The following is a 15,408-nucleotide window of genomic DNA, read 5'->3' as shown; positions in this document are numbered from 1 at the left end:
AGTGTGAGGTGAAATGCAACATGAGTATCTGGACAAACTGACAGCTAGAATGCCATGGATCTGCAAAGCTGTCATTGTTGCACGTGGAGGATTTTTTGATGAGAACTCTTTGAAGTATTTTAAGTTCAAATTGTAATAGTTTTTCACATTATTAATGTCCTGACTATAAATTGTGATCAGTTGAATGCCACTTTAGTGAATAAAAGTATCCATTTCTTTCCATAAGAGCAAATCTGTGCATTATTCCAAACTTTTGGCCGCCAGTATATATATATATATATATATATATATATATATATATATATATATATATATATATATATATATAGACACACACACACACACACACACACACACACCGATCAGCCACAACAATAAAACCACCTGCCTAATATTTTGTAGGTCCCCCTCGTGCTGCCAAAACAGCGCCAACCCGCATCTTTTCACCACAATTGTACAGAGCGGTTTTCTGAGTTACCATAGACTTTGTCAATTCGAAACAGTCTGGCCATTCTCTGTTGACCTCTCTCATCAACAAGGCATTTCCATCTGCAGAACTGCCACTCACTGGATGATTTTGGCACCACTCGGACTAAATTCTAGAGACTGTTGTGTGTGAAAATCCCAGGAGATCAGCAGTTACAGAAATACTCAAACCAGCCCGTCTGGCACCAACAATGAATTACCTAATCAGCCAATTGTGTGGCAGCAGTGCAGTGCATAAAATTATACAGATACTGGTCAGGAGCTTCAGTTAATGTTCACATCAACCATCAGAATGGGGGAAAAAATTTGATCTCAGTGATTTGGACTGTGGCATGACTGTTGGTTCCAGATGGGCTGGTTTCAGTATTTCTGTAACTGCTGATCTCCTGGGATTTTCACGCACAACAGTCTCTAGAATTTACTCCGAATGGTGCCAAAAACAAAAAACATCCAGTGAGCAGCAGTTCTGTGAATGGAAATGCCTTGTTTATGAGAGAGGTCAACAGAGAATGGCCAGACTGGTTTGAGCTGACAAAGTCTATGGTAACTCAGATAACCGCTCTGTATAATTGTGGTGAGATGAATAGCATCTCAGAATGCTATTCTGAGATGCGGGTTATCCTAAGCTTTCTTCAAAGGTATAATGTCAGGTTATGTGTGTTTGGATTATAAGTAAAAGTGCCAAGAAATGCACAATTTTCAAAAGTGTCCTACTTTGCCCAAAACTAAAACTAAACTAAAACTGAAATGAATTCGAGATCATTTTTATTTGAGTTAATTTTGGAGTTAAGAAATTTCCGTTTTTTTTGGTTTTCGTTAACTATAATAACACTGTATTGAATCCCAATTTTTTGTTGGCATTTTGACTAAATACAAGATTAAGATTAATACTGTTTTTAACTCTTAAATGGGTCAAAAATGACCCAAACACAACATGAGGGTTAAATTCATCCCATTTAAAGTGCAACAGTCATTCAACAGAAGAATATATTTGACTGTTATGTCACATCTTGCGCTGTTTAAAGCATCTCGCCACAAGTGTTGTGTTTTTAAGACAGTGTGTAAATAAAACAAAAGAATTTAAACAAAGCCCCTGCATTCTACTCCATTTCTTTGCACTTTGTCTAGCTGTTTTCCAATGCAAGTACACGTCTTATGTAAATGCCCCCCTAAGACACATGTCCTGTTCGGGTCAGATGAACCTGAAACCAGCCTAATTATACAGGGCTTACTTCAGACCACTATTTCAACTAAATTGAATGTAGGGAAGGGAGAAAGTATTCACGGCAAACATATTTCCCTCTTTTTTCCCTTACAATGTTCACTTTTCACCCACACAGGCAGTACTAATGCTGTACAATCTCTCCTGCATATGCTGCTAACACTGACCATGTCTTGTGTAATCAAGACAGAGAGATTCAGAGGCATTATCAACAGCAGTCTCAGCTACTCTGTGGAGATGGCATTCGACAGTAATAAACTAGCTGTCTATAGCCTCAGGTGGGCTCACACACACACACATCTCTGAGAGAAGCCTCCACTGAGAACACACCATAACTCAAAAAGATATTTCTGGCACAGTAAAGCCAACAAACTGAGACTAAATTAATCAGTGATGTTGTAATTCATTTGTCTAGATCTCACAGTGATATGAGAGCGTAGAGCCGTTAGGACAAATTATTAGAGCTTATGTACAGCAATGATTATAAAAGATGATTTGATGTCAAATGCTGAATTCCAGTAAAGATTCTAACTAATGTTTCATGCAACAATACCAGAAGCACATGCACCAATAATAGCTAGAATTAAAGTTTAGTACTTTAGCTATGAAATTAGTAGTAGGGCAATTCCACGGAAATGTCAACATACCGTAGGAAATTAACATTTTAAGCACAAGATCAAAACTCCATTTAAATTATGTATATATAATTTATGTATATACGATTTGGATGTAAAACAAAAGGTTACCTGGCAACTAAGAATTAAATGACACAATGATGCACTGTTCAATATTAATCACCGGGATGAATTATATCAATGTTTGACTACTGTTCCTATAATAGTTAAAGTCTGATGAACATTTCTGACCATTTGTGAAATACATTTCGAAGAGCGCCCAGAAATGTTTTTCAAACAATATGCTATTATAAATATTTTTGAATATTGATTTTCTATGTCACTATAAAACCAATGTATTGACAGAAGTTGCAACAGAAAACATGTACAACATAATGTGAAAGTAAATGGTACCTTTAGAGCAGTCCGTGCCATGGAACCCTGGGAAGCAATGACACACTCCTGACATGCACTCTCCGTTGCCATGGCAACTCTGGGGGCACTCTTCCACCGAGTCTGAGATGAGACATGAGGACAGAATGACGAGCAAATTTAACCCTCAGTTATCAATGGGAGACAGTGGAATGTAAAATCCTGAAGACTTTTTAAAACGCCGTCAGCAGACTGAAGCAAAATCATAATGTTACGAACTGTCATGAGCTTTGCGAGATAATCTTTTACACAGCATGGTGCAATTTGAACTTTCAGCCAGCATTATTTTCTGTTCAGAGGCAATGCAAAAATTACTGAGACAAAGTTTACTAAAGCCTTATGGGAAATATAACGTTACGATGGCGATAAAGGCTACAATAAATCATGCATGTTATTTAAATCAACTCTGGCCATCAAATGAATGATAGCTAGAAGAAATGCGTGGATTTGATCTCCAGACTTCAATGATTTTGAGGCCTCCAGAGCAGCAGAATGTATGTGCGTATTTCTTGTCAAACTGAATAGTAAAGCAGAAACTAAGTAAGCAGGCCTTTTCCTGCTTACAGTTTTGCATTTGGTCTCTTTAAAGAGCAAGGGATGTAATGACGACTGTCACTCACTCAGATTTATTCTCATTAAAAATGCACAGATCTTTATACTTGCTGTCTTATGAAAAATTCAATTTCTATGCCTGACATTTTCCTTTTAGTTTTGTAAACCCATAATGAACTAAAACAGGAAATTTAAATAACTCACAATCTTGGTTCTGCACTGCAAGAACTTCAGTCAACAGACTTCAGACTTAACCAGCATTTTTTTTTTTTAGTTTTCAGGAACAAATGTCTAAAAATCCTTAAAATTTGATACATTTGACAAACCTGCATGTTTGCCTGCAAAGCAAAACCAATGAAGCTCGTGTAAACAAATTGAGCAGCACTTCCAGTTGTATCACGTCAGCTCTTGCGTGAACATGCTAACGTGCTTGCATTACACAAGAGACAGCTGAACTGATTCCGCTCATGGACGCGCATTGGAGAGTGAGCGCAAGTAAACAATTACAGTGAAAAGGACTTAAATATTGATCTGTTTCTCACCCAAAGCAATCATATCTCTTTTGAAGACATTAAAGGGATTGTTCATCCAAAAATGAAAATTCTCTCATTATTGACTCATCCACATGATATCCCAGGTGTGTATGACTTTCTTTCTTCACCAGAACACATTTGAAGAAAAATAGAAAAATCTCTTAGCTCTGTAGGTCCTTAAAATGCAAGTGAATGAAGATTTCTCTTTTGAAGCTCAACAATCACAGACAGTCAGCATAAAGATCATCGATATGACTCCAGTGGTTAAATTAATGTCTTCTAAAGCGATACGATCACTTTTGGTGCAAAAAAAAAAAAAAAAAAAAAAAAAATCAATATTTAAGTACTTTTTAAATATAATCCAACGCTTCACAAGAGGGTGGAGTCCAAGCAGTCTCTCGTGTGATGTATTCCGTTGCCATGATACAGACGTAATCTCACATTCTCCTCTCGGTTGAAACATCCAGGATAAGCACACAAACACACCATTGTGAGTAAAGAAACGTCATGGTTACTGGTGTAACCTCCGTTCCGTGATGGAGGGAACGAGACGTTGGTGTCGATGTAGTGACACTAGGGGTCACTCTTGGGAGCCCGAGACACTTCTGGTCTTTGATAAAAGGCCAATGAAAATTGGCGAGTGGTATTTGCATGCCACTCCCCCGAACATACGGGTATAAAAGGAGCTGGTATGCAACCACTCATTCAGGTTTTACGCTGAGGAGCCGATATAAGGTCCGGCCATTTCAGCGGGTAGTTCAGTGTTGTGGCAGGAGGGACCAACATCTCGTTCCCTCCATCAGGGAACGGAGGTTATACCAGTAACCATGACGTTCCCTATCTGTCACTCACTCGACGATGGTGTCGATGTAGTGACACTAGGGGTCCCTATACAAAACGCCACAAGGCTGAACTGTTACGTGAACTGGCGGTGTGTGGTGGGCAGACTTGCTGTGTGCCTCATAGCCAGCACACCAGGTCGACACGTAACCTCCCCCAACACAGTTATGAGTGTCGAATGGCCCTTTTTGGGGATAAGTCGACTACCCAGAGATAGAGACAGGCTTAACCCAGTCGTGGCCTCCTTCCCCTTCTCTTTTTCCACTCCCTAAAAAAGAAGGGGGATTATCTGACTGGGCCGCCAGGTCTAGTCGGGGGGTGTCCCTCCAAAGGGGAGGACACCGCGGAGACCACACCTCGCCCCAAGAGAGGGGGGGATATTTAAGTGGAAGAATACATCACATGGTCTTTCCAACCATGTGGAGAGCCTTCAAGGTAGATCCTGCCCAATGGGGGAGGAGTTACTACAACATGGAGACTGGGGCAGAGGGGCTCTGCCCAAGGAAGATGCAGTTTGCCAGCAGGGAAATTAATTAGCGGAAGATATAGATCGCATGGGGTTAGCCTTACAGGGAACCGCCACATGCGGAGCACATACCCCAGAACCGGGCTCTTAGTTAGCACGTGTACTGGGCCGGCAGCGAGTCTCTCCAAAAACTCGACTGCCACAGGGCTCGGAGGAAGTCAACCAGGGAACAACTTTTGTGAACACTACTGGGAATTAACAGCGCACATCTTCAGCTCAAAAGGAGGTGGAAGGCGCTATATGCAAGCAATACACCCGGCCGGCTATCCCGGGCTTATCCGCTTGTGTTGCGTGCCACTACCTGGGATGAAACCGGTTCCACCTGGAGGTTGTAGAACCTTGCAAAGGTGTTGGGTGTTGCCCAGCCTGCTGCTCTGCAAATGTCTGTTAGAGAGGCACCTCTGGCCAGGGCCCAAGAAGCCACTACACCACGGGTAGAATGGGCTCGTAGCCCTAGCGGGGGCTGCATGTTTTGGGCGAGATATGCCATAGTTATGGTGTCAATGAGCCAGTGGGCGATCCTCTGCTTGGAGACAGCACTTCCTTTCCGCTGTGCACCAAAGCAGACAAAGAGCTGCTCAGAGACTCTAAAGCTCTGCGTGCGATCCAAATAGATGCGTAAAGCGCGCACCGGACACAGCGACGACAGGGCTGGGTCTGCCTCCTCCTGGGGCAGTGCTTGCAGGTTCACCACCTGGTCCCTAAAAGGAGTGGTGGGAACCTTGTGCACATAGCCCGGTCGGGGTCTCAGGATCACGTGATAATAGCCCGGACCGAACTCCAGGCACGTTTCGCTGACAGAGAACGCTTGCAGGTCACCTACCCTCTTGATGGAAGTGAGCGCAGCCACAAGGGCAGTCTTCATGGAGAGTGCCTTAAGCTCGGCTGACTGCAAAGCTCAAAGGGGGCTCTCTGTAGACCCTGAAAAACTACAGAGGTCCGATGAGGGAACGAGGCGCGGCCTGGAGGGATTCAGCCTCATGGCGCCTCTTAGGAACCTGATGATCAGATCATGCTTCCCTAAGGACTTACCGTCGACTGCGTCGTGGTGTGCTGCTATGGCAGCAACGTACACCTTCGAGGTGGAAGGGGACAGCCTCCCTTCCAACCTCTCTTGCAGGAAGGAAAGCACTGATCTGACTGCGCATCTCTGGGGGTCTTCCCGACAGGAGGAACACCACTTAACGAACAGACGCCACTTAAAAGGCATACAGGCGCCTCGTAGAGGGAGCCCTAGCCTGAGTGAACGTGTCTACCATCGCAGGTGGGAGACAGCTTAGGTCTTCCGCGTCCCGTCCAGGGGCCAGACATGGAGATTCCAGAGGTCTGGGCACGGGTGCCGGATGGTGCCCCTTCCCTGAGAAAGAAGGTCCTTCCTCAGGGGAATTTGCCCGGGGGGAGCTGTCACGAGGAGTGTGAGGTCTGAGCACCACGTCTGGGCAGGCCAGTAGGGTGCTTACCAGGACGACCTTCTCCTCGTTCTCCCTGACCTTGCACAGGGTCTGTGCAAGCAGGCTCACTGGGGGAAAACGCATATTTGCGAATGCCAGGGGGCCAGCTGTGTGCCAGTGCGTCTATGCCAAGGAAGGCCTCAGTCAGGGCGTACCAGAGCGGGCAGTGGGGAGGATTCCTGGGAGGTGAAAAGGTGCACCTGTGCCTGTCGAATCGACTCCAAATCAGCTGGACCACCTGAAGGTGGAGTCTCCACTCTCCCTTGAGGGTAACCTGTTGTGACGGCGCGTCCGCCGAAGTGTTGAGGTTGCCCGGGATGTGAGTGGCTTGCAGCGACTTGAGGTGCTGCTGACTCCGTTGGAGGAGACGGCGGGCGAGTTGTGACATACAGCGGGAGCGCAGACCGCCTTGGCGGTTGACATATGCTACCGCTGCCGTGCTGTCTGTCCAAACTAGCACGTGCTTGCCCTGGATCAACGGCCAGAACCTCCGCAGGGCAAGCAGAATTGGCAGTAACTCGAGTCAGTTGATGTGCCAACGCAGCCGTGGACCCGTCCAGAGGCCGGCGGCTGCGTGCCCGAACTACCCTCGTGCAATTCCTTTAGCGCCTTGGCGGACTTGCAGGAGAGCCATGGCATGCAGGGCAGAGGCGGCTTGTCCTGCGGCACCGTAGGCCTTGGCCGTCAGAGACGATGTAAACCTACAGGCCTTGGACGGGGGCTTTGGGCACCCGCGCCAGGTAACGGCGCTCTGCGGGCATAGGTGCACCGCGAGCACCTTTATCCACCGGGGGATTGCCGAATAACCCTTGGCCGCCCCACCATCGAGGGTAGTGAGAGCGGGGAAGCTGAAAAGATCGGGACCGGGCAGTAAAAAGTGCCTCCCGCGACCTTGTCAGCTCTTCATGCACTTCTGGGAAGAAAGGAACGGGGCGGGGCATGGCTTTGAGCAGCGCCGCGAGCCCAGGAACCAATCACCAAGCCACGAGGGTTCAGGGAAGAGCGGTGAAATCCACTCTAACCGATGCTCGCGGCTGCCCGGGAAAGCATGTCAACATCTCCGTGTCAGCCTGTGACTGGGCGATCGACCCCGAAGGGAGGAGCCCAGCTGAGGCTTCCGACTGGACGAGCCCGCTCTCCGATGCTGCGCTCGAGAGCTCATCACTTTCGCGGGCTCTGAATAAGAGGTCGAACTCACCGTGAGACGAGCCGGCGGACTCACCCGGAAGCCCGATCGGGGCAGATGGGCGTGCTGGGGAATGGGAAGTCTGCGGGGGATACCCTGCGGAGGCGGTCCCATTGGGGTCCCCAAATCGCCCCCGGTGCTAGCCGTGCTGGCCTCAAACCCGTGGGTAGAAGGACCGAGGCGGGAGCCTCTGGGGTGGCTCTCTTTCTTACGAAGGCGAGCCGCGACCGCAACGTTGCCATGGACATATTCTCGCAATGAGAACATGACCATCCACGAATGCTGTCTCCGCGTGAGCAGTGCCCAGACACGAAAGACAGTGATTGTGACCGTTAGAAGGCGAGAGATAATGAGCACAACCAGGAATAACACACAATCGGAAAAGCATCTTTAAAAAGATGCGTCTTTAAAAAGACGTTCCGTGTGTGCGCTCTTTTAGAGAAATATATACTCTTTTAGAGGGGAAAAATGCTCTTTCAGAAAATATACTCTCTAGTTTTTCTGCCGAAGCGCCCAGGGGCATTCTCTGCAGTGCACCAGTGCAGAGGAGGGAGAAGCCGCTGAAATGCGCCGTCAGATCCAGCAGAGGTGAATGAACAGTAGTATTCAGCTCAGTGAGCATGACCGTTCGGCTCCGAAGAAAAAATCTGAATGAGTGGTTGCATACCAGCTCCTTTTATACCCGTATGTTCGGGGGAGTGGCATGCAAATACCACTCGCCAATTTTCATTGGCCTTTTATCAAAGACCAGAGGTTTCTCGGGCTCCCAAGAGTCACCCCTAGTGTCACTACATCGACACCAACGTCGAGTGAGTGACAGATAGGGAACAGATAAATACAGATCTAAACCAAAATCAACGACGCTACTGTACAGCGTTCCTCCTCACTTGTAAACAGTGCTGCTCTTCTGGTTGTTACGTACATCAGTTCTTGGGTGTTTCAAATGCCACCACGATTACATCACATGCGCATACCACTGCAGAATGGAAGCATGATTTAGAGTTAAAAAGTACTTAATCCTGTCACTTTAGAAGACATTAATTTAACAGCTGGTATCATATGGATGACTGTGGAGGCAGAGGCGTGGCTGAGCGCCGTGCTGTGGAGAGTGAAGCAAGGGAGATGAGTGGTGAATGATTTCCACCTGTGCTTAACACGTGTCTTGTGTTTCAGAGAGGAGTGATGGGGGCTTTTAAGGAGAGGAGACAGCGGCAGTAGAGAGAGAGAGCCCAGCTGAGAAGCTACATGTGTGTTGGCCACTGCTGTTTTTATTTATGTTGAAGCACCTTGAGTTGTGTGCATGTGAAGATGTACTGTTGCACTTTGAAGCGAATGAGTGTTGTGTTGAATAAAAAGACACTCCTGTGTTGGAATCGCCGTCTCCCGCTTCCTCATTCCCTGAACTTTAGGATTTTGTTACACTGGTGCCGAAACCTGAGAATTGAGGGAGATACATCATGGAGTCCTCGCCGCTGGCGGACTTCATCAAAACCCTCGCTAGCATCCACCAGACCCAACACCAGGCTCTCCTAGAGCTTCGATCGGAACAAGAGCAACGTTTCGTGGCACTCCTGCAATCCCAGGTGGAGGACCGGCGGATGTTCCAGAGCTTGCTGCCGCATGGTACTCCAGCAGCTACACCAGCCGTGGAACCCCCACCTCAGATCACTCTGGCCAAGATGGGTCCCCAGGACGACCTTGAAGCATTCACTGAGTTGTTTGAGCGGGACGCTGTGGGGTCGGGCTGGCCCCAGATGCAGTGGGCGGTCTGCCTGCTGCCGCTTTGGTTGGGGGGGCTCAGCTCGTGGCCCAAAAACTGCCGGTGGCTAACCTGCTGGAGTACCCAGATCTGAAGCGAACCATCTTACAGCGGGTTGGCCAGAACCCAGAGCAACATCATCAGCGCTTCCAGGCGCTAACCTACGGGGAATTCGGCCACCCATTTGCCTTCACCTAGCAGCTCCGGGATGCCTGCCAGAGGTGGATGCTAGTGGAGGACTGCGACGCCGGGGGAATTATCAACTTGGTGGCGCTGAAACAGTCCATCAACCGGCTGCCCAGAAGGACCATGGAGTGGGTCCAGTGCCACCGACTGACGTCACTGGAGGCTGCAGTCCGGCTGGCTAAGGACCACTTGACGGCGTATTCAGGAGATGGCCAAGCTTTTTCTCTCTCTCTCTCTCCTGTTGTCTTTTCCTCTCCCCTACTTTGCCCTGTTCCTGTCCCTGCTCCCCGGAGACGGTGTTTATTCCCCCAAAACCTGCTCCACGGACCCAGGCGGTTCCGGTCATCTCTGCCCCACCTTCTGTGTCTTCTTACCTTTCCCGCCAGGATGGAGAATCTGTGGCTGCAGGTGCGGGGGGAAGTTTGGGCCGGTGTGCTGGCATTACTGGCGGGACCCGGGCCACTTCCAGGACCAATGTTCGGCGATGGATGTGGGGATGTCGGTCCGAGTCCCCAACGCGCTGCATACTGCCCCCGACTGAGCAGGGACATACCAGATACCTGTGAGTATTCAAGAGGGTACATACTGAGCCATGGTGGATTCGGGTTGTAATCAGACCTCGATTCACCAATGCTTGGTTCAACGGGAGTCTTTGGGTACAGCACATAGGGTGGAGGTGAGGTGTGTGCTTGGGGACATTCATGAATATCCCTTGGTGCCCGTTGCTATTCAATTTCAGGGGCAAAAATATAGAGGCGGCGGTTAGTCCACGTTTCACCCATCCACTGATTTTGGGTAAGAACTGACCGGCATTTCAGTCATTATTTGGGGGATTATGTGCGGATGGGTCCTGCACCAAAGTGTCTGCGTGTGTTTTGCGATTAGCTGGCTGGGGAGCTGGAGCCGGGGCCACCTGTGTCAGCTCCACGTCAGGATGATGCAAGGGAGGGGGATGTTTTGGCTTTACCAGCCATTACAGGATTCCCTGCTGGGGATTTCCCTCTGGAGAAGACATGAGACTAGACCCTTAGGTACGCCTTTGACAAAGTGAAAGTGATTGATGGTCAACGCCTACGGCCAGACATTGCACTTGCATATCCGTAATTTTCTATTATAAATGATCGGTTGTTTTGAGTGACGCAGGACACTCAGACAAAAGAAGATGCAACCCAGTTGTTTATACCAAAGAGCCGCCAGGAAATGCTATTCCAGACAGCTTATCATAATCCGCACTGCTCCAATGGCTCCATCGCATGAAGGATACTAATGCACGGCTCACTCGTTGGTATCTGGCACTTCAGCCCTTTAAATTCGAGGTGGTCCACAGGCTGGGGGCGCAGATGGCTGTGGCTGATTTCCTCTCTCGGAGCGAGGGGAGTCAGTGGCAGGCTGGACGGGTCCCCAGCCTGAGGCGGGTGGTGGGGTTATGTTGAGGCAGAGGTGTGGCTGAGCGTCGTGCTGTGGAAAGTGAAGCAGGGGAGATGAGTGGTGAATGATTTCCACCTGTGCTTAATGCCTGTCTTGTGCTTCAGTGAGTAGTGATGGGGGCTTTTAAGGAGAGGAGACAGCAGCAGTAGAGAGAGAGCCCAGCTGAGAAGCTACATGTGTGTTGACCACTGCCGTATTCATTTATATTGAAGCACCTTGAGTTGTGTGCGTTTGAAGCTGTACCTTTGCGCTTTGAAGCGAACAAGTTTTGTGTTGAATAAAAAGACACTCCTGTGTTGGAATCGGCGTCTCCTGCTTCCTCATTCCCTGAACCTCAGGATCTTGTTACAATGACGTTTATGCTGACTGTCTGTGATATTTGGAGCTTCAAAAGAGAAATCTCCATTCACTTGCATTTTAAGGACCTACTGAGTGGAGATATTTTCTATTTTTCTTCAAATGTGTTCTGGTGAAGAAAGAAAGTCATACACACCTGGGATATCATGAGGGTGAGTAAATGAACTTTGCAACAAGGGAAAACAACACACTGGACTTGGTTTACACAACTGGAAAAAATGCATACAGGGCTGTCCCCCGCCCCCACCTCGGGCACTCAGATCACATCTCTGTTATGCTAATCCCAGCATACAGACCACTTCTGAAACTCACCAAACCAGTTCAAAAACGGATCACAGTATGGCCAGAGGATGCTACCTCAACACTCCAGGACTGCTTCCAGGACACAGACTGGAACATGTTCAAGATGGCAGCTACCTACAATGATCACACAGACCTTGCAAGAGTACACTGAAACAGTGACTGCCTACATCAGAAAGTGCATTGATGATGTGACAATCACCAAGACCATCACCACACGTTCCAACCAGAAGCCATGGCTGACAGCAGAGGTCCGTGGGCTGCTAAAGACCCAGAATGATGCATTCAGATCAGGAGATAAAGCAGCCCTCAATATAGCGAGAGCCAATCTGTCCCGTGGCATCAAGAAGGCAAAACAGTTGCATGCACAAAAAAAAAAAAAATCAACAACCACTTCACAGACAGCAGAGACACACGTATGGCAAGCCTTTCAGACCATCACTGACTACAAGCCCCTGCCACAGGCCTGTGATGATGACGCATCCCTCCCCAACGCTCTCAACCACTTCTATGCACGTTTCGAAATGCAGAATGACACACCTGCACAGAAAATACTCACACCTCCCAATGACCAGGTGCTTTGCCTCTCTGCAGCCGACGTGAGGAAAACCCTATCTAGGATTACCCACGCAAGGCCGCGGGTCCCGACAACATACCTGGCCGCGTACTGAGAGATTGTGCTGAACAGCTGACAGATGTCCTAACAGACATTTTTAACACCTCACTGATCCAGGCAGTCATCCCCACATGTCTCAAGTCCACCACCATCATACAGTACCGAAAAAGTCATCTGTGACCTGCTTGAATGACTTCCGCCCCATTGCACTGACACCAATCATGATGAAGTGCTTTGAGAGGTTAGTCATGCATCACATTAGGTCCAGTCTCCCTAACACACTCGACCCATTCCAGTTTGCATACCATCCAAAATGCTCTATGGACAATGCAATATCCTCCTCCCTCCACCTGGCCCTGAATCACCTAGAACACAAAGACTCATATGTAAGAATGCTGTTTATTGACGTCAGCTCGGCATTCAATACAATAATCCCACAACAGCTCATCAATAAGCTGAACTTGCTGGGCCTCAACACCTCCCTCTGTAATTGGATCCTGGACTTTTTAACAAAAAGACCTCAGTCAGTCCGGGTCGGCCGCAACACCTCCAGCACTACCACACTGAGCACAGGTGCCCTCAAAGGCTGTGTGCTCAGTCCGCTGCTCTTCACGCTGCTGACACATGACTGCACTGCCAAGTTCAGCTCAACCCACATCATCAAGTTTGCGGATGACACAACTGTGGCAGGCCTCATCAGCAACAATGATGAAATACTCGACAGAGAGGAAGTGGCACAACTACTTGAATGGTGTGGTGCTAACAACCTGTCCCTCCATGTGGGGAAGACAAAGGAGGTTGTGATGGACTTCAGGAGAAACTCTGTTGACCACCTCCCACTGACCATCAACGGCGCGACCGTGGAGAGAGTCAGCAGCACTAAATTCCTGGGGGTGCACATCACAGAGGATCTCTCCTGGACCACCAATACAATATCAGTATCCGAGAGGGCCCAGCAGCGCCTCCACTTCCTGCACCGGCTGAAAAGGGCGAGTCTCCCTCCACCCATCCTCACCACATTCTTCAGGGGCACCATTGAGAGTGTGTTGACCAACTGCATCACTGTCTGATATGGGAACTACAGCGCTGCAGACCGCAAAACACTACAGCGAACAGTAAACACAGCCGCAAAGATCATCGGTGTCCCTTTCCTTGCGCGGTGCTCCAGCAAAGCCACCAGTATTGTGAAGGACACCACCCATCCCTCCCAAAGTCTCTTCCAGCTCCTACCATCAGGAAGACCCGCATTCGAGCCCGCTCTACCAGACTGCTCAATAGCTTCTTCCCCCAGGCTGTGAGAGCCCTCAACACCAGTCACCCCTTCCCCCTCTGACCCCACCGCCACCTCCTGAATCAGAAACATTTCAACCCCCCCCCCCCCCCACCTAAATAGACACGGAACATCTTGCTGCTATTCTACAAGGTCTGTTCCTTTAAGAACTGTTTACAATTCTTATGTGCAATACTGTGAGGGTGTTTTCTTCTCTCTCTCAGTTTTATACACACTGATCACATTAACGTCTTCGCTGCTACCCAGGCTCACCAGGGAAACACTTATGTTTACACCTATATACATTTCCTGTGTATATTAAGTATTAACGTCCTCATGCCCTTAATGTCCTGTACTGTTTGCCCTGAATGTTTTCTTTGCACTGTTCTCTGCACTGTTGCGCTATGTGTGTTAATTGCCTGTAAAGTATATGTTGAAAATGTATATAAAGTATATGTATAGTATATAAGCTAGATAGGTCTATGTGTAATGTCTATCTATGTAGCACCGTGGTCCTGCAAGGCACGACATTTCGTCCCCTTGTATGTCTCTACATATAGAGGAATGACAATAAAGCTCAGTTGACAACTGAAAAATGGAAGAATTTTTTATTTTTGGGTGAACTATCCCTTTAATTTAACCACTGGAGTCATATAGATTACTTTTACTATGACTGCTTTTTGGAGCTTTAAAGTGCAGATCACCATCCACTTGCACGAATGGACCTACAGAGCTGAGATATTCTTCTAAAAATCTTTGTTTGCTTTCAGCAGAAAAAAGAAAGTCATACACATCTGGGATGGTGAGAGAATTGTCATTTTTGAAATATTTTTACTGGTAAACAAGACAAAAATACTGATAAGAAAATTATTTTTTGCAGTGTGGCCTCTGGCATCAGCAACAACACTCATATTTCATTCCAACTGTCTTTTCATCCAGATCAGACAAGAACTGTTTCCTCCTGCTCAAGAGTAAATATTTCAGTGTTTCAATCAGTGTTCCTTTGATTTTATAAAATGATTCCTTGTTTGGCCTGAAGATGCATTTACAGCGAAAGCCATGAAAACTTCTCTGTTCTTAGCTGATCATATTCACACTGAAACATAATACAAGTTTAAGGGGTGGAACATGGGTACTGTGAGGCTTTTTGAATGAAAAGCAACTTCTAAAAAGCATGTAACCAAATAGCTGAGCTTCTATTTTACCATCTTCCTTTTAAATGCTGAACCTTGTGTGTAAATAAAAGCTGGAGGTGTGTACCTAATGCTACAGTGCTGAATGAGACAGGCTCTTTCTCTTTGCCATCATTGTAGAAAGCCAGATGCCAGGTGCCGGGGTCCAGATACTGCACAAAGATAGCCTCGTTCTGGACTACGGTCTGAATACTGCGCCGCTCACGAGGAGACTCAATCACGCTCCACTTTTCTTTTCCATCCAGCCTCTCCATGTAGTCATACTGAAGAACAACAGAGAGAAAGAACGAGAGCGAGAGAAAGAGAGGTGAGGACAGAAGAAAAACAATCAGCAAGACAAGCAGCTAACAGACATGTCAGCTTCATTTTCACTTTCAACATTGCCATGACAATCAAAAAAGTCGAATTAAATCAAAATCTATAAATTATAACAACTCTGAAATGTGACAAGTGCAAA

At 47.5% G+C, this 15,408-nt stretch overlaps 1 protein-coding gene across 1 annotated transcript in view; it reads right to left on the bottom strand.

The window, feature by feature from the left end:
• LOC127430904 (teneurin-2-like) overlaps positions 1-15,408 on the bottom strand; it is a 338,869-nt gene that overhangs the window by 54,570 nt on the left and 268,891 nt on the right. The window contains exons 14-15 of the mRNA XM_051681046.1: positions 15,019-15,214; positions 2,737-2,838 (exon numbers count right to left, since the gene is read on the bottom strand). Coding sequence (XP_051537006.1) covers positions 2,737-2,838; positions 15,019-15,214 — 298 coding nt within the window. The remainder of the gene's footprint in view (positions 1-2,736; positions 2,839-15,018; positions 15,215-15,408) is intronic.

The sequence above is a fragment of the Myxocyprinus asiaticus genome, chromosome 40 (genome assembly GCF_019703515.2).
Source record: "Myxocyprinus asiaticus isolate MX2 ecotype Aquarium Trade chromosome 40, UBuf_Myxa_2, whole genome shotgun sequence".
Classification (NCBI taxonomy): domain Eukaryota; kingdom Metazoa; phylum Chordata; class Actinopteri; order Cypriniformes; family Catostomidae; genus Myxocyprinus; species Myxocyprinus asiaticus.
Note: the sequence above shows the minus strand (reverse complement) of the source record. Positions and strands in the feature narration are given on the sequence as shown.